The sequence below is a fragment of the Cynocephalus volans genome, chromosome 2 (genome assembly GCF_027409185.1).
Source record: "Cynocephalus volans isolate mCynVol1 chromosome 2, mCynVol1.pri, whole genome shotgun sequence".
In the NCBI taxonomy this organism is placed as follows: Eukaryota; Metazoa; Chordata; class Mammalia; order Dermoptera; family Cynocephalidae; genus Cynocephalus; species Cynocephalus volans.
Window position 1 is genome coordinate 166910360 of NC_084461.1, and position 20699 is coordinate 166931058.

The window sequence follows — 20699 nt, forward strand, 5'->3', positions numbered from 1 at the left end:
GCTGAAGGGATGGCAAAAGTGGGGACCGCAGGCAGGACGAGGCAGCCTGGCCTGCAGAGGGGCCTCCTGATGAGTTAGGAGAGCGCGCTCTACCATCTAGAGCCCAGAGCACATTCTGCATATCTTCCCTGGGGGCAAATCTTCCTTTGAGGGATATCTGACTATTGAAAAAACTACAAATAACTTTTTTTATTGAAGTCTGGTGATCAAGATGGGGTAATCAAGCTAAGTGATAAGAGGGGTTAAAGACACATTAAGCAATATGCTGCTCGAAAGATGCACATAGCTTCTCAGTGACTCCTTGGAAGGTCATTTGGATGTCTGTGGTCTAATAATTCTTCAAAAGGGAAAACACTAGTTTTCAGTTGCGGCTTCTCAAACATCAGCATCTCAAACTCTCTGCTCTTAGCTAAGCAACTGACTTCCATTTCGCTCTAACTACAGCTCATTCATGAGTGAGGTGGCCAGGGTAACTGGTTTATTCTTCCTGCAGCTCTTCCATGACTCTTTTTGATCAAATGTCCTGAAGCCCTCTGCTGTAACTTTGAAATAATGGTTCTTTGCTTTAGATTTCTAGTTGCCAAATATTGCCTACACTGGGATTTTGTTGTTTCAGTGATTTAGCACTGATAATGAATTTTGGGGTTTTGATGGAGGAGAGTTATGCAGGTTCCCCAGTCCAAAAAAAGGCCAAGTTTCTGTTTTGTTTTTAACACAGAAGTGGAGCTGACCATCCCTGCTTCTAGCTTTAGGTTGTTTAATGTGTTTTTACGATTTTGCTTTTCATTTTCTCTCAGTTTTGATCATCTTAAAGGGAAAGACACTGCCAGCTTGTTCTCTAGAAACAGTGCAACAGTTTATTCTCCTGTGAGCAAGTGCAAGACAGGTCTCTTTTCTGTTTCCTTGCCAGCATCAGATATCCATTTTTTGTTCTTTTTCAATTTTGTTTAAGTCTTTTCTGGTTGTATAAGTATACATTGATATCTCATTTTAACTTTTATTTCTTTGATTGTTAATGGAGATAACTATCTCAACTCAACTTGCTGCAGTGATTTCTTTTGCCTTTAAAGTGGACATTATAAGGAAGAAACTTCTTCATCACATTAAGTTCAACCTTTTACCCATTTGTGGCAGTTCGCTTTAAGAAGACAGAAAACCCTAATGTTTCTTGAGCTAATGATTAATTTTAAAAGATTATTTAGGAAAATAGAAGTATTCCTGGAAAGAACATTAGGATTCAGTAGTTCCATATGAATTCATTTTTTAAAAAGTTAACCCATCTTTATAAGAAATTCGTACCTTTTGTATAGAGTCAGCCACAGCTTAGAAACCATCTCTGAAGCCCATATAGGATCTCCCTGTCATTGTTACATGTGCTATTGTGTCCCGCGGCAGTTGTGGAGATCAGCCTAGGAGCTGGAAGAGAGTGTGGGATCCTCACGTGTCATCCGCAGCTCTTCTCTTCAAGGGAAGGCATTCAGTCTGCTCGGCAGGCTCTCGTGTTTCCCAGAGTTATGTGACCTGGGCACTCAAGCAGACACCGAAACACATACTGCTGTGGTTTATATCACTTGTTCCTCCTCCTCTCTGAGGAAGGAAGGAAGACAGTGGTCACCATCTTCCAGTTAACAACACGGGTCTTCAGTGTCCTGGCCGCAAAGACAGCCCAGAATGGAAGCCTTTTCTCCAAGGTTTGTCAAGTTGAGATGCTGCTGAGCGTCATGGGGTCTGGTGTATGTGGCTCTTCCTTTTTGCCGTCAGGGAAAGCCTCTTTTCTCACACAGGGTGCCAGGGAGGGGATCCTAAGAGGAGGACATGAAAGGAGAAAGCAGAACTCTTAAGGGTTTGAACATGCTTGTTCTCACAGGTCAGGAACATCTAGTGGGGGCCTAATGCTCTGTCTGTGCTCCCTTCTAACCCCAAGAGTACACTTGAATCGTGTACAAGGAGGCACAAGAACAAGAGAAGGGGACAGGGACCGCCAGTGAGGGCCCTGCCCACAAAAGGTACTGTGGGAGGAGTATGACCCAGCTGGAGCCTGAACCCACAGCCTCCCACGCCTTACACCCTACACTTTGGTTTGGAGGCTGCTGCCCTGGGCCTGTAAGTCAGGATGTGGCTGTCCTGACAGCTTCTTGAGGCCTGCTTTTCAAATGCATTTGAATATCTTTCTGGATTTTTTTTTTTTTTTCTTTCCTGCTGCGGGCCAGTATGGGGATCAACCCCGTGACCTTGGTGTTACAAGGCTGTACTCTAACCAGCCAAGCCAACCAGCCAGCTTCTTTTGCGACTTGAATAAATGGCTTTCTCTCCAGGAAAATAATCAGTTCCAGGAAACAGCATGTGGTAGGTCAGTTTTTTCTGTTAGTACTGTCAGCTGCCAGGCCAGTGGACAGAAACTGAGCGCCACAGCTCTGTGCCTCAGATCTCCAGATTGTTCTTTCTCATCGTTTTGTATTGATTCCACCTCATGAGAAGATAGATTTTCATCATTCTTAAAGTACGATACAAAATAGAACCAAAAGTACCATTTAACAAATGCCTAGGAAATGCATGTAAGATGAAAGGGCAAAAATCCATTGCTGCTTTTTGTGTTTTGCTACTACTAAAGAATATTTGTTTCTCCCCAAATGAAGGAAGGTCTGTCCTCTGCAGCTTCTTTATGAAGCCTCCTTTCTGGTCTCTACAACTGCAGAGCAGATCTGAGATGTCAGCCCTCATGGGCCTGTTCTGATAGGAAGTTCTGCTTCGGGGTGGCGAGGGGATGCCCCCTCCTTCCCAGAGGTGGCTGGGCTGGGCTGGGCTTGTTGTGGACTCTGGGTGACTTCCATTCTGGCAGAGCTTCCACCTGACATTTTGTCGTGACCCCCCCCCACCCCCATGAAGACCCCCACCTTCAGGGTCATCTTGGAAACAGTTCACAACTGCCCGGGAAGTTTCTCACCTACTTGGTTTCCATCATGCTGTCCCCAAACTTGCCAAGCCAGTCTGACCTGGGACGGGGATGATGGCAACACAGGGAGGGAAAGCCTGTTCACTGAGGACAGAGGTGGAGCACAGGACTGGCCTTGCCAGGGGAAGGGCGCACGCCTGCTCCTCAGGAGGAGCAGTCCAGATGTTCTCCGTGCATGTCTCCTCATGAACAGTCCTCACACCCGTTTCCAATTTGCTTAAACATCCTCAGCTGCTTCCTCTGCCCATTGAGACTGACGTTCATGCTTACATAATGGCATTTTGCATGTTTGTTTTTGTGGGGGGTTTGGTGGCTTGACCTTGGTGTTCTAACACCATGCTCTAACCAGCTGAGCTAACTGGCCCGCCCTATGGTTTTAAATAGTGGCAACTTGGCTGGGTAGAGCGGTGTATTCTGTAAGAACAACACGCAGCTAAGCCTGAGATTGGGCTCCTGGTAAGTTCCTGCCTGGCTGCAGTGTCTGAGCCAGGCCCCGCTGCCTCTGCGCTGAGAAAATGGGTGCATGCCCAGCTCAGTGAGGGGGAGACGGCCCTGCAGGCAGAAGCCATGTGTTCCAGGAATTAGAGAACTCACTCCATTGCTACTGTCCCTGGCCTTCCTACCTGACACTAGTCACCTGAAAAGGGGACAAGTGGGGAGGGGAAGCCAGAATGAAGAGTCTGCACTGGGTATGTATTGTGAGTACGGAAAAGGCCTGACAGGCTTTCGGGAGAAAAGTTTTAAGAGTCACCTGGAAGATGTGTGTGAAGCTGTAGCAGTTCAGATGATGGGGCTTGCATGGGGTATTGGCATTTCATTATTTGTGGGGTGATTCACAAAAAGGAGGTGTGGGCGAGTCAGCACATGGGAGCCAGCACGCAGCTGCCCTGAACGGCCTCTGCTGCAGCACTGGGCAGATGGCCAGCTTGTCCGCCACCCTCATCCCCTTTACCTGTCTTCCCTAACCTCCTGTCATTACTGTAATTGCAGAGACGTGTATGATGAATTTTTACTTTAAATTTAAGTCTCTTTACCTTGTTTCTTCCTTAAAGTTATCTGGTCATTTTGGAAGGCAATGATGTAGAGCCTTTAATGGTGATCATTAAAGGCTCAGCTTTGACACTTTCCTCAGTCATCGGCACCTTTCCCACCAGGCCAGGTGGACGTGGTGGCTGAGCCCCCATGTCACCACTCACTCTTCAGCTCTGCCTGGATGGGTGGAGCTGGTGTCCCCCTCCCCCCACCGTGAGCCTGCCTGAAGTCCACCATCTGCTTTCAGCTCGCAGACTCTCTGGTGCCCCTGGAGATCAAGCCTGGCATCTCCCTGGCCGCCGTCTCGGCCGTCCTGCACACCAAAGACAACAAGCATGTCCTCCAGGTACAGGGCTGGCTGGTGGGGACCCAGGAAGACCCCTCCCCAGGCCAGCGGAAAGTACAGACCAGGCCACTTAGTGGACGATAATAGAGACCAGGGCCCACTTCCAATCAGTTCTTTCCTGCTTATTTCCTCGGCCACCTGCCTCGGAGAGATAAAAGAGGGGAAAGTGTTATTCCCAGAGAGGGGGCCACACATTGACCCACGCGCCACACTCCTCAGATGGGCGTTTATGGGGCAGCCTTTCTCCCCCAGGAAGGCCGGCAGGGCAGGTGGCCGTACACGAGGCAGGGGTCCCTCCTCTGGCCTCATGATGGGGCTGGAGGCACCCATTTCTTAGAACTGCTTTCAGCTTTGGCTTTGTCACCTCACCTCTGTGCCCCTGTATGATATGCTGAGAGCTGCCACTTACATGTTGGACACTGTGCCAGGGCCTTCGCATGCACTGTCTTGTTTAATCCTCACAAAGTTCTCCTGTTATCACTATTTCGTAGCAATTTCTCTGATCCTCAGTCTTGACAAAGGCCCCACAGGCAGATGGTGGCAAAGCGAGGATCTTGCCTTATGGGTCTGACCCCACAGCCCGTGTCCTTGGCTGGTGTGCCATTACTGTACCTGCAGTGGCCCACACTGACTCACATCAGTGGAAAACATAGAAATGGGGCTTGACGGAGGCAGATGCCAGCCACGCAGGTGGGTCCCATGGGGAAGGCAGCAGCGGCTCGTGCGGATGGCAAAGGGCTTGCTGTGAGCCATGTGAGTGCAGCCCAGCCCACACTGGCCACTGCCCTCAGGGGACACTCCAGTGAGACCTGCTTCCCCGTGCTCTAGCCTCCTCCTCGGCCTGCCCAGCCCACAAGTGGGAAGAAGCGGAAGCGGGCGAGTGACGATGTCCCAGACTGCAAGGTCTTGAAGCCACTGCTGAGCGGCTCCATCCCCGTGGAACAGTTTGTGCAGACCCTGGAAAAGGTGAGCACGCTGAGCTTACACTGAGTACCAGTCACCCTGGCTCATGTCATCATGGCCCCAGCTGCTGCTTTTCACTTAGTCCCACTGTCCCACCTGCTCTGGGTCCAGGTCATGCTGGGGCACAGCAGGGAGTGTGTCCAGAGGGCCAGGGGAGGAGAAACCTGCCCACCTGCAGCCCTGATTCCTTCCCTCCTCCAGCCCTGTCCTTCCCCTCCAGGGCCAGGTGGCAGAAGAACGCCTTTCCCAACCCTGTTCCCTGTGGGAACCAGACCACAGAGAAGGACACCTTCAAAACACAGACATGACGAGTGGGGCAGGATGGGAGAGGTTTGCTTTTCTGCAGAAAGACCCCTTATTGGCAGAGGAAGGTGTCAGTGCTCCAGATCCCTGGGAATTCAGGAAACGGGCCCTAGCAGTTCCCAGATAGGGTCAGGGGAGACAGAAGAAGGGGCAACCACCTGCGAGGACACTGGCCCTTCCCTTCTGTCTCAGCGGCCATCCCACTTCCTGGGGCTCGATGGCTGCTTCTTCCAAGGAGATTACTTGACTGTGCTTAAAAAAAAAACAACTCTAACCTTAGTTAAAGGTTTTCATGACTTTGGCTTTGGTCACAGGACTTCAGAGGTCCCTGTTTTTAGCAGTAGGATTATAGAGTTTTCTATAGGAAGGGGAAGGCGTTGGCGAGAGATGATACTATTCATGCTTCTTTTTGCAAGAGCTGCAGCTAACTCTGAGTAATTACAAGAAAGGAGATTTTCTTCTGCTAAACTATTAATAACCACTTTTTGTCCAAACAAAATATCTCAATTGCTGATTTTTAGATCATACAATTAAGGCTTTAGCCAAGTTGTGCGGCTCCTCTCCTCGACCCTGCAACATGCAGTGTCCACGATCATATTGCCCCCACCTTCCTCGTGACCCTGCCAGGGCCCTGGTCCCTAGCAATGGGCTTCAAGCTTGACTGACTGTCCCAGAAAGACCTCATGCCTGGCTCCTCCAGGAATCGACCCCCAGATCCTCGGGCTGGGGAGACCCTGTTGTGTTTTGCACGTTTGGGGCCTCTTTAAAAGTGTAAGACACTGTGGTTGGATTCTGTTGCTGTAGTAGGCCCCATTACTACTCTGAAGAATTGTACTGAGTGTCAAAAAAACCAGTTTCTAGAATGCTCAATTGAGTCTGGGAAATGTCATTTTTAGATCTCACAGTTGTGGAACATCACCCCGCCTTTTCAGTCAGCCTTGCTTTTCAGAGTTCCATTGTCCTCCTCCTTCTTTTCTTTTGGGGCAGCACGGCTTCAGTGATGTTAAGGTGGAAGACACAGCCAAGGGCCATATCGTCCTCCTCCAGGAAGCTGAGACGCTCATACAGATTGAAGACGACTCAACCCACATCATTTGTGACAATGACGAGACGCTCAGGGTACGGCTGCGGGACCTTGTCCTCAAATTCTTACAGAAGTTCTGAAACAGGACACCTGAGCCATTTACATTTACCAGGGCGCCCATCACAAGTCACCTGAGGAAGGGCACGAAAGGCTGATGGCCAGTCTCTGTGTGTCCTCTGCTTAAGAGGTGGCCCTGGAGGCAAACACTCTGGAGTTGAGGCCAGGATCTCTGGGCCTGGTTTCCTAGCACTGTTTCAGGCAAGAACTTTCCCTTTAAGCTTTCAATTCATGCTCTTCTCAACACCGGCTCTCTTGAGTAGCATCAGCCTGAAAGAGCAGCTTTCCTAGAGGCTGATGATGGACAGGGAAGTAAAAAGATGACTGGCACTGTCCTGTGTGGCCTGTGTTTCTTTCCCACACTTCACAGGTCTCGGGCAGGGGATCTACTCCTTGATTTTATTTATTTAGTTGCCTATGGTGCTGCGCTTAATAAGACTATCCCCCAAAATTAGTAAAATGAACCCAATGTCTATCGTATACAATGTGAGCCCACTTTGTTAATAAAAACTTACTTTTTTAGAAGTAGCCATGCTCTGTTGCACTTGCAATCTGTACAATGACTTAGTATGTGAAAAAATATGAAAATATACACAACAGCATAAACTTAGGAAACACAGCAAATTTTAGTTTGATATGTGCATTAAATCATATAACCCAGCACTGCTTACAAAAAAAATAGATATCTTTTTCCCTAAATTGTATGAAACGTGCTTTATCTAAGCTCTGTCTGCATGAAAAACACTGACGCACTTGATAGCACCAGCCTTCACCTCCCCAGGAGGTCCTGAGCACGTGGCTCTGGCTCCGGCTCCACAAGTTGCTGCCTTTCCCAAGAATCCTCCAGAGTCTCTGCAGCAAACCGAGCATTATGCTGAGATCCCCCACACACCCCTTAGTGGGTGGAAGGTTCAGAGAAAGGTCGCCTCTCTCAAAGGGTTACATTATTTTGCATTTTTCAAGATGTTTTTAAAATTTAAAGTTTAACTTGGTCCTCTCAAAAGTTTTATTAGGCGGTATGCCTACATGTAATGCGTATTTCACATCTGAAATAACGCAGCCTCTGAATTGTTTTTAAAACCAGTTATCAACCAGTTGCATCTGACCTTCGCTAACATGAGCTGTAGCATGTAACACACGCCCACTTTGCACGTGCTAAGTGATGACAGTGTAGGCACTGTGTGGGTGCAGTGTGGGCGCGGGGTGAGGATCAGTCAGAGCTGATGGGCTGTAGCTGGCCCGGCCCAGCCTGCTGTGAGTGTGGTCTTTTTAAACTGATTAAGGGCCGGCCCGTGGCTTACTCGGGAGAGTGCGGTGCTGATAACACCAAGGCCCCGGGTTCGGATCCCATATACAGATGGCCGGTTCGCTCACTGGCTGAGCGTGGTGCTGACAACACCAAGTCAAGGGTTAAGATCCCCTTACCGGTCATCTTAAAAAAAATAAATAAACTGATTAAGATGCAGTGAGAAGTCAGCTCTCCAGCTCAGCTAACAGCTGAGCATCTGGAAGGGATTGGGAGACCCAAAAGTGATACAGAACACTAGAGAACTAATTGCTCAGGTTTATGGAGAGTTGATTATCAAATCTTTTTGGAATGATCATATCAATGGAAATGAATTGTCTGTTAGAGAGGAAAAAAACAACTTCATTTTTTTCCATCTCCCTTTGCCAAACCTGGGCACAGGAATGCTTAATAAGCAGGTTTCCGTTGTCCAACGTATGGGTCATTCCAGTCAAGGGGCCTAGGGTGTGTTACGGAATAAACTCTAGGCGCCTACAACCATGAGATGGGAGCAATGTTAGGAAAGACTGATGTGCCACGGCTATGAAAATCTAGTTTTGTTTTTAGCAGGAGAATAGTAAATATGCATCACACGTAGGCATACCTGCTAATAAAACTTTTGAGGGGACCAACCAAGTTAAATTTTAAAAACATCTTGAAAAATGCAAAAACAGTGTAAAAAAAAGAAACCAAAATGGTTATTTTATTTAAGTGTCCTAGCAGTGCTATGTCTGGGATTGACTAGGGATTTGTCAAAGTCAGACTTAAAGGGCTTGCTCGGAGACCCCAAGGCGCTGATGCCAGAGGGGTATGTGAGTGCAAGTGAGCTAGCAGGCGATGACAGGCAGGGAGTATGGCAGAAATTGTGGAGGTTTTACTCAGGTTGTCACCAGCCCCATAATGGCAGAAGCCAGAGGCAGGAAGAGACGAGAATGATGCTTTAGAGCAGAGAGGAAGCGTAGAGCTGGGCCTGCCAAGTACCAAGAGAGAGCATGCTGAACCTGCCGTTCAGTATCTGGACCCCAAGCCTGGTGGGTAAGTAGAGGACCCAAAAGTGGCGGCAGCCGCCCATGAGCAGGTGAGCACACCGCTGACGAGTGGCTGCCACTGGAACCGCAACCCCCAACCGTGACACCGGCCTGGTGAAGAGGCTGACGTGGGACAGTTTCTACTCAAGCCAGTGGAACCCTCACAATTGAGGAGTAGCTGAGAAAACCTCGAAAACAGCGGAGGGAGCTATCTGTTATTTAAATTAGGTATCTATCGTCGCACAACAGATTACCCCAAAACTTAATGACTTAAATAAAACCACAAACATTTCTCACCTCACCGTTCCTGTGTGTCATCAATCTGGGGTGGCTTAACTTGGTTCTCTTGGTTCAGTGTCATCTCTTCACACAGCTGAGGAGTTGAATGAGGAAACCGAGGTGCAGAGGTTAAGTAACTTTCCCAGAAATAGCCAGTAAGTGGCTTCTGCCTTACCATGACATATGTCATACGTGCATGTCGGGGACTGGGAGTTGGCAGGAAAAGGAGACGTGCCTCAGTCCATTTCTGTTCAGCAAAGGTAACACTATTCCTCCTCTCCTGACCCTGGAGAACTGGACACTTTCAGCCCTCATAGCTGTCCTATAAAGACAGGAGTTGGCTTTTCCAAACTGCAGTGAAGAATCAACATAAACAAGAGTGAAGAGATCAAAACCGTGTGAAGGCGTGTTAATGTGCACCATGCAGTCTGGTGGGAAGGAAAGGGGGTGCTTATTTCCTCTGGCCCTGAGGCCAGCTTTTCCCTGTGGTTCTGAGGAGCCCTGAATGCGTCTCATTGTTTTGTGCCACCTATAGGAAGACAGACCACCTCTGATGTTTTCAAATTTGCCGCAGTGAACACAAAATAGGGTAGAAATAGCCAGCTACAATCCTGCAGGAGATTACAAAATGTCCTGCAGATAGGCAGTGCTTCCTCTAGGCTGGAACAGCATCAATCCCAAGTGTGTTTTCTGAGGATTAAGTACCACAGTCTCCACTGCCCCTTGGTAGCCCATTACAGGTCTTAATCACATCATAAAAACATTACTTTATAGATATTAAATTTAACTTTGAGTCACAGATCTTTGAAAGTTGTTTTAGCCACATCTCATCACTAGGCATGTAGAATATTTGTTTCTCTTAGGTTGGTATTGAAGGCCACTGAAGAAAGTGGAGGTGTGGCCCTGCATTGACAGTCCTCGTGGTAGCAGGACGTGCCTTCACCCTGCTCTTCAGTACACCACAGCAGTAATTCCTCCCCACTCCTAAGTCATCCTGATGCACAGCTGTGTAACCACCACAAGTGGAAAGTAACAATTCTCATGCAGTAAATTCTAGTTACTAAACATGTTATCAACTAATATAAGTTTGCTAATGTTTTTAGATTATCCAATAGAATTTTTTAACCTAGTAACTAATTACAGTGCTCACGCACTTTGGAAATAGTGAACTTCAGTTTTAAAAGATTTTTTCCAGACATCAATAAGCATCTTCCAAGCATCAATGAGCATTTATCAAGCACTTAGTACTATATCCTGTGCATTGTGTTGCCTCCGATCACTTTAGCTCACCATAACAGACAAGTTTCTCCTGAATTTCTCACAGGTATAGAGGAACAAATTTCCAGGACCACAGGCACCCTGGGGACAGGGTCTGTCTCCACCTCTTCTGAGCATGAGGCTTCGGGGAAGGAGGGAAGAAAATGAGGGAAGAAAAATCTGAGAAACATATAAGAATTACAGGCCCAATCAACATTTCCTGGTGGTCAGTTTTTTAACTGTACTTTTCTAAAGATGAGAACCTGTATGTAAGTGTAAAAATACCTGTCACCGTACAAACCACTGTCCCTCAGCCCATGCTCTAAATACCTGCTTGATTCAGTGGGGGCTTACTGATGGGATCGATCAGAGGTTGCTAGCTATGGCCTGCAAGTCAAATCTGGCCCACAGAACCTAAAATATTTACTCTCTGGCCCTTTATAGAAAAAGTATGTCAATCCCTTCTCAAGTATTTGTGTTGAAACATGTTTGTAATAATTTAAGTAAATGTTAAGTTTAGATTGGTCATGTAATAACTCCCATTGGACCCAACTCTCCTACAGATAAAACTGTAAACTCCAGATGTCCATAGACAGGTAGGTAGGTAAACTGAATGAACCACACACATACACACACTGGAGGCGTTAGAGAGTGAGTAAAAAAAAAAGAAAAGAAAAGGAGCCCATCTCTGAAGGAAAGTCAAAACTTAAAGAAATGGCAGATGAGTTCCCGTTTTCATGGCTTTTAGTTTAAGGGCAGACTAGAGTGAGTGGTGTGCAGGACAGTTAAACCTCGGACAGAAAAGTTGCAGTCTTATCAGTTTGAATAACCAGAAGACTCAGTTCAAGCAATCATGGCCGCTGGAAAGTGAGGGGAATACTCCAAAAGACAGAGACAGAGCACAGAAGCCCCAAATTCAGTACAGAAACCCTGCAGATCTTTGGCTGATTCCTGAAGCAAAGCAGCTAAATATAACTACAAGGTAGAGATTGTCACAATGGATGAAGAACAAGAAAAGTAAATGCTGCCTGCAAGAAACATGCATTAAATATAAAGACTCAGGAAGGGTGGAAGTAAATGGACAGGAAAAGATACACCATGTGAACAGCACGCGTGAGAAGGCTGGCATGGCTGTGTTGATACCAGAGATGGAGAGTAACATTTCACATAATTAAAGGGTCAATTCACCAAGAAGACAGAGCAGTAATATCTGTGTATGTATCTAATAACAGCTTCAAAATAAAAGCAAAAAAATCAAAAGTTTTGAAAAAAGCAATTCCATTAACATAGTTGGAAATTGTATCACCCTTCTCTATTATTAAAACTAGACAAAGAACAATAAATTCATAGACGATTTGAACAAAACTCAACAACACTGACCTACTTGATACTTCTTAAGAGTACTATGCTCTAGGCAGCTGCAGAATTCACATTGTTTTCAAAGGTATGTGGCATATTTACTATGAAAACCATATGCTAAGTGAAAAACAAGTCTCACTACATTTAAAAGGACTGAAATCATACAGAAAAAATTATCTTACCACAATGGAATTAAATTAGAACTCAATAAAATATTTCAGGAAACTGCAAATATTTAGAAATTAAATACAATCCTAAAATAACTCGTGGGTCAAAGAAGACCTCACAAAATGAAGTAGAATATGTTTCTGAACTGAGTGAAAAAAGATACAAAGTTTATAGGATGCTGCTAAAGTAGTGCTTAAAAGTAAATTCACAGCTTTTAAGTGCTTGTATAAAAGAAGGAAGGCCGAAAATTGACCTCAATTTTTACCTTCAGAAAGTATAAAAAAGAACAAAGTACACCCAAAGAAAGGAGGAGGGAAGAAATAATAAAAATAAGAACAGGAATCATCAGAACAGAAAACAATAGAGAAAACTAGAAAAGCCAAAAGCTGCTTATTTGAAAAGATCAATGATGTTAATACACACGTCCCTAGACCGACAAAGGAAAAAAAGGGACAGATGACCCACCTCCGTAGTGAGAGAGCGGTCAGCACCTCAGGTCCTGCAGACATTCAGAGCATAACACACCAGGAGCGAAAGAGGAACCTACACACATTAAAGAGAGAAAAAGGATCTTACAAACAACTTTATGCCAACAAATTTACCACCACAGATAAAATAGACGATTTCCTATGAAGACACAAACAGACAAAGCTCATTCAATAAGAAAGAGAACTTAATATTCACTTAAAAATTAAATTCACTATCTTCTCACGAGGAAAACTCCAGGCCCAGATAGTTTTCCTGGGAAATTCTATCAAACATTTTAGGAAGAAACAACACCAATCTTATACAACCTCTGTCAAAAAAAAAAAAAAAAAAAAAACAGGAAGAGGGACTACTTCCCAACCCATTTTAAAGGGCCTGCATTACCCTAATACCAAAACCTTACAAAGTCATTACAAAAAAAGAAAATTAGAGGTAAATGTCTCTCCTGAACATAGATGCAACATATCTAAAATACTAGCAACCTGAATCCAGCAATACCTAAAAAGGATATTCTGTCATGACCAAGCAGGATTTATGCATGGAATGCACCAGTGTAATTCTCTATATAGAATACAGGAGAAAACCCATATGATCATGTCAATAGATGCAGAAAACCCATAATCTGACAAAATTCTCTAAAGGTGCTCAGCAGACGAGAACTTCCTCAATCTGCTGTCAGTTACTTAAGAACAACTTCCAGCAAGCTGAAATGAAGCTTTTCCCAAGACTGAGAGCAAGGCAAGGTGCTTACTCACATTGCTTCCATTCAGTCTTGTGCTGGAGTCCCAGTCACTGCAGTAAAGAGAAAGCAAGCAAGTAGGGAGGAAGGGACAGGCGGGCAGGCCAGGCACAAAGACAGGAAAAAAAAGTAAAACTGTCTCCGTTTTCAGATGGCAAGATTTTTTTTTTTTTCCCACATAGAAAATCCTAAAAAATAAGATCAGTAAAATTACAATAAAATAAATAAATTACAATAAATTACAATGTACTTACGAAACAACTACTGGAAATAAGTGAAGTTTCCAAGACAGCAGAATAAAAGGTTACTACACAAAAACCAAACTATTTTATATACTAACAATAACTAATTGGAAAAATAAAATTTTAAAGTAGTAATTCCATTCATAACTGTGAAAAAACATACTTAAGAATAAACTTATGAAAAGATGTGTAAGGTCTCTACACTAAGTCTCAAAACCTGCTGATAGAAAATAAAGATCTGAATAAATGGAGAGATACACCATCTTCATGGATTAGAAGACTCACTGTCATTAACATTTCAATCCCACTTACTAATCTACAGGTTTAATACCTTCAGAAGCCCAGCATATACAAACAAAATACAACCCAACTTTTAAAATGGGGATAGGACTTGAATAGACAGTTCTCCATTGAAGACACGCAAATGGCCAAAAAGCACATGAACAAATATTCAACATCATTAGTCATTAGGGAAGTCCAAATCAAACCCACAATGGGGTACCCCAGCCCGACACACACACATAGCTATAATAAAAAAAATTTTTAAAGTTTTTTTTAAATCAGGAAATAAGCGTTGGCAAGGATTTGAGAGGTTGGAACCCTAACACATAGCTGGTGGAATGTAAAATGGTGCAGCTGCTCTGGAAAATGGTTTGCCAGTTCTTCAGACAGTTAAATAAAGAATTACCATATCATCCAGCGCTTCCACTCCTAGGTAGATACCCCCAAAATTGAAGCAGGAGCTGAAACAGCTCACTGGGCACCTATGCTTGTAAAAGCATTATTCACAATGGCCAAAAGGTAGAAGCAACCCAAGTCTTCACCAGCAGATGGATGGAAACACGTGCTATATACAATGAAATACCCACTCATGAAAAGGAATGAAATTCTGGTATTTGCTAAAACATGCACAAACTTTGAAAACATGCTGAGTGAAATAAGCCAGATATACATGACCACAATATTGTGTGATTCCATTTATACTCACCAGAACAACTAAAGTTAAGAAGACTGACACCACCACAGATGGGTGAGGATGAGGAACTAGAATTCTCATAGTTATAGGTGGGATACAAAACAGTACAATCACTTGGGGAAAGGGTCTGGCAGCTTCTTGTAGACTAAACATGTACATACCTACCATATCACCAGACAGTTCCATTCGTAGATATTTTACCCAAAAGAAATATGAACAGATCCACAGAAAGACTTGCACATGAATGTTCATAGCAGCTTTATTTGTCATAACCAGAAACTGGAAATAGCCCCAGTGCCTGTCAGTAAATGGGCAAATTTTGTTATATTCATAGAAGTAAATACTACTTGGCAATAGAAAGTAACAAATCACTATACATGTAACAACACAGGATGGGTCTCAAAAACATTGTGCTGAGTTCCTAGAAGCATTAGCAAAAGTGAAAAAAACCCCACCATTTATATGAGATTCTAGAACAGGAAAAACTAATCCAAGGTGAAAAAATCAGGCACTGGTTCTTTCTCGGGGGCAGAGCAGGTGGAGATGGACTAGGAAGGAACATGAGGGAGCTTTCCAGGTTGATGGCAACGTTCTGCAACTGAGAGAGGTTTGGGTCATGCAGGTGGTGTATGCATTTGTCAAAACTCAAGATAATGCACCTTAGGATTTGTGCCTTTCGGTATGTAAATTTTAAATGTAAATGTTACATTAAAAACATAGAAACAAATATTGACTTCTAGTTAATGACATGTGAGCTTATATATTTAGAAGGAAGTATGTTGATGTTACTAATTTACTTAGAAATGTACCCAAAATAGGAAGGAAGGAAGGATGGATAGAGGGATGGGCGAATGGATGGGGGATGGGCGAATGGATTCCTATCAGGTAGTTATAGTAAAACAGTAGGTATACAGATTTATTCCATAAAAATTCTTCTAACTTTGCTCTGTATGAAAATTTTCATAATAAAATATTGGGACCAGTAGTTAAAGGGAATTTAAATATTAACATGACAGCCCTAAAATATGAGGACTTGTACTCTTTCACAAATATGGAGACAAATGGAGAAAGGTACAACAATTTGCCTAATAAAAACAGGTAAAAAAAAAAAAGACCAGGTGACATTAAATAGCAAACCAGACCTGGCCCCAGTACATGCTTCCCACAGTGCTTTCACGACCTCTTCTGGAATCCATTCTCTTTAATTCCAGGCACACCCTTCCTATCCCCCTTTGCCAAAGATTTAAATAATAGTGGATGTGAGGCTCCTCAGCCGTGTGTCAGCTCCTTTCACTGTCTGTATTACCACTGCAGCTGCATTTTGAAAGCACTGCAGCTGTGACTTCCCTGTGACCCTCCTCAGTTTATCGGAGCATGCGTCCATGAGAAAAGTGCGAACACCTGTGAACCGGTGTGGGGGGCAGAATGGTGCACATCACAGCGCAGGTGAGTGAAGAACAGGATGGGACAGGGCAAGCAGAAGCTTCTGAGAAGGGAGGGCTTCCTGAAGGTGCCGCTAAGCACCTTCGTGGACAGTGGGTTGGTACTCAAAACAGGTAGAATGCAGAAACAGCCACCAAGAAGCTGACAGTATTTTACCCCAATAACTTTTTCATCGTGTGCCATCCCACGTCCCACTTAAACCAGTTAACTGTCACATAGGTTCCTCTGTCTAGTAAAGATTACTAGTCCCAGAAACGGCACAGGCAAGGCTGCCTGGTCAGCACCACCTAGGGCAGGCCGCAGGCCACTCACTGCAGGACTGAACCACAGGCCCGGTCTCACGCTGTGGGTGGTCCCAGCTGGCCGTGCATTGGGGGCCACCTGCAAGCAGGCAGGCACCTTCTCTCAGGTCACTCTTCTGTCCATGCTGAGGAAAATCACAAATGACATCCAAGCTATTTGAGCTTAAAGTCTCCATTTATTTTTATTTTCTTTCTTTTTTTTTTTTTTTTTTTTTTACAAAAATCCAACGTAAGACCATTGTGCTCACAATAGGAAAAGGAGTGGGTTGGATGGACGTGGCATGGATATCAAAGAGCTTGCCCCTGAAAGTACCACACTGCACACCAGGAGCTCCCCGTGCACACCCAGGCGGTGCTGGAAGGGTGACCCCGTCCTCCCAGATAGGACCCCACTGACCTGTAAGCCTGAGCTTGAGGCAAGTCCAGCCAGACCAGACCGAGCGCCACTGCCAGGGGAGCAAACACACAGAATGTCCTGAGGAGCACACTGGGGTGGCTGTCACTCAGGTGGATGACCCTCACGGGGAGGAGCAAACTGGCTCACTGGAAAACAGATGTCCTGGGCCCCAGGAGGTGTCACCTATGGACAACCAGGGAAACTCGTGGGGTCCACAGAGCTGACTTCCTGTTTCGGGTGAGTCACATGGGGCACTGCCTGTGGTGAGCAGCATCGGAGGACGGCCGTGGGACTCCCCTAAGCCCCTCACAGCACTGCCAGCCTCCTTCAGGAGCAACCAACCAGGCAATGCACAACGTCCCGCCGCCCTGCGTCCCATGGAGGAGCATCCTTTAGGAACATGGCCACTGTCCACTAGGGCCTGCCAGCTGGAGTCCTTCAAGTCAGTGTGCCTTTCAGGTCCTTGTTTGAAGCTCTGACACTAGAACCTTCCCTGCAGCACATTGTGATCTTATCCACAATCTCAGACCTCTCAGCTATTCATGCATTGACCATGAATTCAGGGAACCAACAACAGTCTGGCTCCACCTAAGGGGGTCCCACCACACAGACTGCTCCTTTCCCGCCAGGTCCCCCTGAAAGTCAGTTCATGAATTCCTCACATTAAAAAAAAATATATGAAATAGCAGCCACGTACACAGCGCGAAACACCACACTCTTTGGCTCCCCCGAGGGAAGAAGGCTACTGCTAACAAGTGAAGTCAGAAGGCAAGGAAAGGGCAGGAGAAAGTCGGGGTGCAGGGAGCCTGGACCCTCTGGCTCAGGTGCTGGGAAGCCAAACCAAATCTCCCAGACACTGCCTCAGCGGGAGAGCTACAATTCAGTGCCAGTGGGAGCCTCTGGAGACGGTCTTCTACTGACAAGCACTCCCTGAAGCCAAGCTGGACCCACAGCAGCTGTACCTACAGCAAAAAGCCTGGCTTCAAGATGACACTTGAAGAGAACCCACCTAGTACAGGCAGGTCACAGAAAAACGTACCCCAAGAAATGGAAGCACAGGGTGTCGAGGTCTGGGGAAGACGGAGCCAGCTAAAGGCATGTGCCTGACCAGGACAGACCTGAGCTTCTGGTCGCTTGCTGGAAACCTACACGCAACTCCACTTCAAGAAAGCAGGGTTAGGAAAAACAGCAGAAGTCATGGGCTTAATCCCTGACAGATGCCATTAACACCCTCTTCGGTTCCCCTACTGCCACCACGACCAAAAATATTAGCTTATTTCCATTTCAGCCCAGGAAACAGAAATTTAAACTAGGAAGTGAAAATGTTAATGTGGAGTGTGAATGTCTGACTAAATTCCAAGGCTGAATGTAAGCTCGCATAGCAAACCACAGGATGCCACTGTTCTAGCACATACCAGACCTCAGGGCGTCCTAGAGCTACCTGGCATTAGGGCTCCAAACACCACAGGGAACACAGGATGGAGATCAGACGAAGGGGACAGGGAAGGTGAATTTCACCAAGGTATTTATCCCAAGGCGGGTGCCTTGCTGTGAGACTTCCCGGCCAGCCGGGTGGGATCCTCAAAGAACGTTCGTTTGTTCAACACCAAGAGTAGGCCTCCCTGCAAGCCACTTCAGACCACAGCCGCCTGCAAGTGCAGCCTGCAGGTTTTCCTGTTCTTTTACCCGAGAGTGGACACCAGAGGGAAGCCTGAAGCCTGAAGCACGTTTTTAACAGGAGAAGGACAGAAAAAGCCATCTGTGAGTGCAGGCCTCTCTCAAATAGGGGAGAGAATGGGACAGCAGGGACTGTACAGGACACACTTGGCCTAATGATGAATCCTCAAAACCCACGGGGCCCTGCCAACAGAAGCTGAACTACTCCCACAGCGCAGGTCCTCCCTGGGGTTCTCATGAGAGAGAATGCGAGTTAGAGGTGGTGGCCAGGACAGAAAGGGAAGGAACTGCCAGCAGGTCTCATCCTGTGAAGGCCCCAGGACAGGGCCTAGTCCACCCTTTTCTTGCCTCTGCACAGACAGCCCTGGGAGCATAGGAGATGACCCTAAAGGACAGGCCAGCGAACACAGCCTGGGGGGTCCCTAACTTTGTGAGATAGGCAGCAATTTCAAACTCCCCCTGCCAGATATATATATATATCTATGTATATGTACATGAGTGTGTGCACACACACACACACAAATGTATATATACACACACATATATATAAATAAGCCTTAAATGGCAAATCTGAAACTTTCTCTTTAAATAATAATATTTGTTAATGAATTTAAAAACCACAAACCAGCTGTCCTGGGCTTATGAGCTATGTGAGTGACTCTCCGGAGTCCCCACAGTCCTCAGTGTACGCTATCAGTCAGTGCCCTGCGCAGGGAAGCCCGGGGTCTGCTGACCGGGCTCTGGGCCCAGTGTGACTGACTTCTCCATAAACGCAGCTACTTCTTTTCCACTCCTCCTGCTGCCTCTCGCAGCAGAGGGTCTGGGCCACCCACCCAGCGGATGTCCCCAAGGTCTTCCAATGCCTGGGAACCGTAGGAGCCATCTGCCTCGCTCTGCTCGTCCCCTCCCCAAAACTTGCAATGCCCCTAGATGAACTTGAAGCACTTGGTCTTGTCATGGGGCAAGCGGGTCTTGAAGAGCACAGAGTCTACCCTGAACTGAGTGTACAGGAGGGGCATGTAGCCATACACCTTGACAAAGAAGTTGATGCACTTGTGCCGCTCGTGAAAGTGGGAGTCATCGTGGGACAGGGCCTGAGGGCATCCTGGGCATCGGAAAGTCCAGCGGGAGGTCACCTGTGAATAGGGAAGAGAGCAGAGCGTGAGGATCACGGTGCTAATACCGATGGAAACCTTGCAGCTCAGCAACCCAACGCCCCCACTTCCTGGATATGGTCCATCCTGGAACAAAATTCCTCTCCAGCTGTGGACATGTGAAAGCTACAGAACAAGCTGTCTGCTGTAAAAAAAAAATGGTGGGAGAAATAGGAAGGAAAAAAGGGGTCATGGGTCCCAAACAAGTCCAAAACCCAGCAAGCCAAATCCCATTCTATTTCAAGGACTGAGAATCTGTGGCTCAATGATCTGGCAGCTCTGAGGACGTGCCTTCACTCTCTGGAACCTAGGAGGTGATGGCTCTGTCCCCTGGGCCTGCCCCTCCGAGTCCTTCCCATTACTTGAAGCACATAACATATTAGCAGCCAAGCTCTCTACTGCCCTCTTCCTGCCTATCGAAGCCAGAAGTCTCATAGCCTTCTTCTTTTTTTTTTTAAAGATGACTGGTAAGGGGATCTTAACCCTTGACTTGGTGTTGTCAGCACCACACTCTCCCAAGTGAGCCTCGGGCCGGCCCCTTGATAGCCTTCTTTCACTTTGTCCTGTCTCTGTCCCGTTCAGTGTAAATCTACAGGGTTCCTGGGCTCTGGAGGCTAGAAATCAGAAATCAAGGTGCCAGCAGGTCCATCTCCTCTCTGAAGGCTCAAGGGAATGATGGGCTCCATGCTTTTCTCTAGCTTCTGCTGTTGCTGACAGTCTTTGGCATTCCTTGGCTCATGGACACATCACTCCACCCTTGGTCTCCACTGTCACGTAGTGTTCCTCCTGTGTGTCTCTGGCTCTACGTCTTTTCTTCTCATGACAGCAGTCTAATTGGATCGAGGGCCCACCTACTCCAATATCACCTCATCTTAACTTAATTACATCTGCAAAGACCCTATTTCCAAACAAGACCACATTCCCAGGTTCTGCACTCACAGGTACACATTCAAGAGCAGACAATTCCAATGTTACTCAAATTCTTCCACAATCAGAAAAAAAGGGGGGGACGTGCCCCAAATCACAAGACTAGTTACAATTTTCATGCCAAAACCAGAAATAATACTAGAAAGGAAAAATCTAAGCTGACTTTACTCATGAACACTGAGCATTGTAAACAAAATACTAGAAAACCAAATCCAGAAATTTATTTTTTTTTAAATGTGATG

The 20699-nt window shown here is 46.0% G+C and overlaps 2 protein-coding genes across 5 annotated transcripts in view; one reads left to right on the forward strand and one right to left on the reverse strand.

Annotated features, from left to right (window-relative positions):
• Window positions 1-7268, forward strand: part of INTS9 (integrator complex subunit 9) — a 105482-nt gene extending 98214 nt beyond the window's left edge. The window contains exons 15-17 of the mRNA XM_063085569.1: window positions 4233-4331; window positions 5160-5297; window positions 6585-7268. Coding sequence (XP_062941639.1) covers window positions 4233-4331; window positions 5160-5297; window positions 6585-6761 — 414 coding nt within the window. The 3' untranslated portion in view covers window positions 6762-7268. The remainder of the gene's footprint in view (window positions 1-4232; window positions 4332-5159; window positions 5298-6584) is intronic.
• A 9238-nt stretch (window positions 7269-16506) lies between these two features.
• EXTL3 (exostosin like glycosyltransferase 3) overlaps window positions 16507-20699 on the reverse strand; it is a 107073-nt gene continuing 102880 nt past the window's right edge. For all 4 annotated transcript variants that reach the window (XM_063086695.1, XM_063086697.1, XM_063086694.1 and 1 more), the window contains exon 7: window positions 16507-19512. In XM_063086695.1, the coding sequence (XP_062942765.1) occupies window positions 19303-19512 (210 nt within the window). In that variant the 3' untranslated portion in view covers window positions 16507-19302. The remainder of the gene's footprint in view (window positions 19513-20699) is intronic.